At 45.1% G+C, this 5,729-nt stretch overlaps 1 protein-coding gene across 1 annotated transcript; it reads right to left on the bottom strand.

Annotated features, from left to right (window-relative positions):
* Nucleotides 1–1,554: 1,554 nt before the first annotated feature.
* On the bottom strand, nucleotides 1,555–1,966 carry BDV37DRAFT_266924 (uncharacterized protein). The gene has a single exon (XM_032083965.1). It carries the CDS (start codon nucleotides 1,805–1,807, stop codon nucleotides 1,622–1,624), a length of 186 nt encoding a protein of 61 aa, XP_031934306.1. The 5' UTR covers nucleotides 1,808–1,966; the 3' UTR covers nucleotides 1,555–1,621.
* Nucleotides 1,967–5,729: the final 3,763 nt, after the last annotated feature.

Below are 5,729 nucleotides of genomic sequence, written 5' to 3' on the forward strand. Positions count from 1 at the left end.
CAAAACCACTCTCGTATTCGGACACCTCCGCTTAACCCTCGAAGCCTCGAGGAAAGGGAAGATCCTCCCACGGGACGGTCTCAGTCCCAGCCTCAATTAGTCTCAGAGGGCATACGTAAGTCACAGACTCGGGAAGGTGCAGCAAAGGCAGCGACAGCTTCAGGAGCTCAAACCATCGATCGTTCCATTGGACTGTCATTCGCGGGGGGCTTCGCACCAAGTGGGCTTGAGTGAAATCCGACAACCGGGGCCGAAGGAATTCCCATTATCATTTCCATTAGGAGAGGGAAGAGGAGCATGTGTCTCGGCTCGGCTTAGACTGCCAGCAACAGTACTACGTGCCCCGTCTGCTATACTGTTTTGAGTCCGGAGGAGTTCCTCTTTGAATTCCAACGGCTCTTCTCCGGCAGACAGCCCGTATCGTCAGTAACGGCGTAATTGCAACTTGTCTCACATCATGACGATCCGATCTGCAATCCGTCAAGGCTGTCGCGATTTCTACGTAGTTTCTCCTTCCTTTTTCCGACCAATCCTGGATCCTTGGGAGGACTAGTATGATAAGGCTATTTGCCGGATCTCCATTAACACAAGCTATCACTTTCCTGATTACTGATCCGGAAAACTCAAAGAAAAACAGGGCCGTTCGTCGATCAAGGCCGACTGTATCTGCTACAAGCATTTCTAGTCCCCATGTCCCACGGTTAGAGCGGTTATTCTCCGTCAACTTACTGACTTTCGGCGGGTATTCTGGGCCAGCTCCTACGAAGAGTCACGTACAGATAGGGCTGTTACCCTAAGTGCTGCAATACTACCTTAGTGCTAACGTTGAACTAAAAATGAAAATGAAAAAAGTCTATTACTAGAGAACGCATCATACGATGCACAGCCGATAACGCTTGCCGAGGCCAGAGATCCCAGATCAGTACAAAACAAAAGGTAAAATAAGAGCGCGCTGTTATAGCAAACAAGGCAGACATCTATTGGCACATTGAGCCTCGGGAATTGACGAAAGTAGGGTTAATACAAAAGGAAATATTTTCCAGAAAAAATACAGAAAAAAAAAAAAAAAAAAAAGGTTGAACCGGCGGGTAGCCCTGAATGGAGCCCAATCCTGAAGCAATAAGATCGCATTACTACTGTGTATTAACAAGAGCAGGAGATCCACTTCCAGAAAGAAATACAAAACAATAGTTGATGCTAGTTGGTCAGGCGGTAGAGACCCTTAATCGGATAACCTTGTCGAGGATGTATTTAGTTGCCTAGTAGCACTACAGCAGACCGACGACGCTCGCGAGTCACGGCACTAACGCCTTCCAGAGCCGTGACTTTTCGGGATGGACGCAGCAGAGAGCCCACATCTTCTCTGGTTGTTTTCCGATAGGGTCAATCCGCACCGGCCGGCCTGAGACATCCATGTAATTGGGATGCTAAATATTGGAATTTAATGACCGGGGTGTCGGCGGAGAGAAGACCAGCAAGAGCCAAATCGGAAAAACCCATGCTAATATAACAGGATTTTATTAATAATGGCAATTATCGTCCGGCATGGGCATGGCCAATCCTTGCAGCCATCCCCCTGGTCCAACCAGTCAATCTATTTAACATCTCCTAGCGACCCGGATCATCTTCCCAGATACTCTTTTGACGCGGACAAGCGACGATCCCGACGGCGAATCGAGCTTCTGACGTAGGCGTCAGAGATGAAATAAAGATGAAGGGCCATGCCGAAAGTTACATCTAGATAGATCTTGACAACTCGGCATATCCGATTTGCAAAACGGGAATTTTCCAAGCGCATGTGCACCATGGTCGCAAGCTTCTAACGGTGGCACCAAAGTTCAATGTGTGGAGCATCGGCTGCAAGCCAGTCGGTTGAAACTCAAGTAACAGAAATTAGCCTAAGGCAGAAGACAGGTCAGATACTCCGTACAAGCAACGCAGTAGTACGGGATCTGCACCGATGGAGATAATTGATAGTAAAAAAAAAAAAAAAAAAAAAAAAAAAAAAAAAAAAAAAAAAAAAAAAAAAAAAAAAAAAAAAAAAAAAAAAAAAAGAAAAAAAAAAAAAAGAAAAAAGAAAAAGAAAAGAAAAGAATAGATAAACAGGAAAGCCTTACGAAGCCCCTGCATGTCTAATGGTTGCCATTGGAGGCCTGTAGGCGAGTATCCTAAGTACTATCGTACGAGTTTTAGGTACTAGTATCTACCTAGTTTATGGAGACAAATTGGGATACAACATCAGTCGGAGAAGCGACAAAAAAAAAGGAGGGGGAAGTGAAAAGAGACCAGGGTACTAGTAGTAAAGTACAGGTCTGTACATACATAGTAGTATGGATGTACGTACGATGTAATCATGGACGACTGGAATGTCCACTAACTATATCACCTCGGCTATCAGGGAGCGCGCGCATGGGACGATGGAAAACGTAAGTGACAGCAGATGGTTAAGAACTACTATAGTCTAGGCAAAAGGTTAGCTAATTTGAACCCTGAATTCGCTCCAGAACAGACTAGCGTTTAATCCACTTGACAACTAATAACCGAATTCAGTAAAGCTTGAGGGGCGCCGGGCGGGTTCAAAGTTAATCGTAGGAACTTATGTATGTGGTCGCGGTTCGTCCGGTACTATTTAAAGGCTAACCGGAAACAATCCAAAAATAAAGCAACAAGAAAAACCCAAATCTCTTCAAAAATAAGACTAAAAGAAAATCAGTCAAGGTTCTTGGGATGTAATTAATTCCCGATGAAGTTTTGTCATTGTTTTATTTGTGTTTTGCTTGGTTTTTTCATGTTCATTGAAAAAGTCAACCATGCATGTTCCATGGAACCGTTATTTTTCGGTTAAGTAAGCAAGTGAGGAATTATGATTCCGAGCCTCCGCTCTGTGTGAATACTCCATAGTGCCTTTGCTTTTTTGTTTTCTTGTCCTTTCTTTTTTTTTTTCTTTTTCTTTTTTTCTTTTTTTTTTCCCCCTCCCGCGCGGACGATCATATCTGCAAGGACGGAGACCTCTCTGTACCGATGTTCCGTCTTTAAATTCTTTACACGGACTTTTCAGGGTTACGACCTACGTGGTAAATAGTCACTGGTACAAGATCGGACTAAAAAAATATTTTTGAGAAATCGGGGCTCGTGACTTTCATATGATAGAGAACCTTTTTTTTCTTTTACTTTTTACTCAAGGGAAATAAAGAAAAAAGTGGATCATCCACGTTCGCATCGCTGATCTCTTCTGACCAGACGGAGAATCGGTCTTGGCATTAGTATATGAAGTCCGTGAGCTTTTGGGCGGCTAACAATTAGTATTGACTTTGTGAATGCCGTAATGCCGTTTAACTGAATTGCCGATTTCCTTTCAAAGATTAAGATTTAAATAAAATTCAAAATCTCTCAAGTAATGGAATCGATGAGGGCATACTAAGAGGAAATGGTACTAGTAATCTCTCTAGCCTCCTTTAGGGCAGGTTGACGCACATGCAAATAACCCGGTGTCTGATCCTCCCAGATTACCGAATAATGGAAAAATAAATACCTACACCATGATATTAATAAATGACCACCAAGGATCAAAAATAACCACGATGGAACGACAACATAGACACCTGTTCACCGAGTATCATATCTTACGCAATTATTAAATTAACCCAAGACACCAATTTACCCGGAGCCAAACGGAGTCAGGCTACAAAAGCACCAGCCTCGTTCCCGCGGCGCGAATGAGGGTCTTATTACATATTAACCAGATGTTTGCCCGGTGGACGCTCCGAATCCTTCCAGGATGCTCGTTGTCGGCGAGCATGGATATATATCAACCTTTTAGCCCACCGGCACATAAGGTTCCAAGTCTATACTTAACTGTCCTCAATGCAACGCCGCGGCAGCTAACGAGCCCCTTATCCATATGATTACGTATAGCGTGCTGTGTTCAACTCAAGGACAGGTGGCCGGTACCTACCTCGGCGATCTACTCGCTTCTGCCAGGCATTCAGCGCAAGAGAGAGTGTGTGCAAATTGCGACAAATTGCGTCGATATTCGTCTATGTGGGGACTACCCATGTGTTGATCCGTGAGATACTGTCAAAATGTCCGTCCCGTATCCAAATGCCTCCTCTATCGAAATATAGTTTTCCTGTGCTCGTCTATATGATCGGCAGGATCCAATCGGAGCTTTCCTGGGAACAATTAAACTAATGTATACGAGCGCGTTCTTGTTTCAACTTAAGTCAATTTGGGCTATGCGAGGCGAGAGGCCTGGTAGTTGGAAACTTGGAACCCGGAAGATAAAGTGGAATGGGCTAATGGAACGCTCAGCCTCCTTCTTTTTGTCCCCCAAAGCTTTAACGACCCTCGAGCCTATCACCATCCTCCCATATACCCACCACTGTATACACTCAGCCATGGGCCCAAAGGCGGGTTCCTTTCAATATTTCACGTAGCGTGTGATTCAAAGAACACCCTCGGTTGTTCACCTCCCAGATTGGTTTGATTTATCGGAGACTAGAAAGCCACTTCTGTCTAGAACAGTGATAAGCTCTTCACGCTGAAGACTTGGCTCCCAAGACGACTGTGTTCTGGCGGTACAGTACCCGCCACTGCCTTGTCAAGCAGTTGAACACGCCTGTGTGGAAATAGCGTATCCACAGTAGGCCCACCGAGTTTTCACCTCACGTACGACCAGCTGTCTCTCTAGGGGAGCCATCAGGTGATCATTCTCACCGAGTAGATAAGGTTCTTCAGCATGAAATTGATACTATGAAGGCTCGGGATATCATGTATAACAAGAGCACGGGTGTTTCTCAAGTTCAATGACTATGAAAACGCTCTCGCCCCGAGATTGTACTCTGTGTTCCACAATCACTTGAAGAATAACGCTATAGAAACCCTCCCAACAAGCAAGAAACTACGACGGATGTCCTATATCAAGCGTGTAGATGATCTGGGGAGTATAAAACCTGCCGATATACCCCCACAAAACATGCAACAGGCAAAACCAAAAACAAGCACTCTCCACCAAGCGACCATACATTCGACCGAGCACCCCCGACAAATAACCCCTCAACTGTTTCTATGCAATTGCCCCATCGTTCTACTATTCCAAATCGCCAACTCAAGCGCTACCCAGCCTACCATACCACCCTACCTCCATTCGTCTCTTCATGCATAAACTGGCGACCCTAGTGAGCTCCTGCATGCTTAGAACATATCTTATCTACCGGACTGTCATCCGAAATAAATATCAAATGCCTCTAGTCCGTAGCTAGCCTACCCATCATTACGTACTTTGTGGAGGAAATTGCTGTAGAGTCGTTACATAGAGACATTGCTTGGTTTAGCTATGACGCTTGATTGATGTTACGATAAAATATGCACTCGATATAGCCATGGGTTCTAGACCCTGAATTCTCGAACCCGATGGATCTCCATCCCAATTCTTGGAATAGTTTGGCTTATATTTGTCATTCCCCCCCCTCCCATCAGGAGAGATACATGACGTTAGTACTACTCGAATTGCAGAATGCAGCATCGGGTCACGAGATCCACGGTTTCCTGGCCATTCAGTTTTCTGGGGCCGTCCATTCCAGGCTTGTATCGATCGATCGAGGATGGTTTCTTCTCCTGGGGCAACTAGTTCCCCCTCCCTTCCTTTCCCCTTGCCTTTCTAGTTCGTTCAACACGCCCTCAACGAATGTTACAGACAGGATGGAGTAGCAGGGAACTGAAGGAACACT

This window comes from Aspergillus pseudonomiae (genome assembly GCF_009193645.1).
Source record: "Aspergillus pseudonomiae strain CBS 119388 unplaced genomic scaffold BDV37scaffold_200, whole genome shotgun sequence".
Lineage (NCBI taxonomy): Eukaryota > Fungi > Ascomycota > Eurotiomycetes > Eurotiales > Aspergillaceae > Aspergillus > Aspergillus pseudonomiae.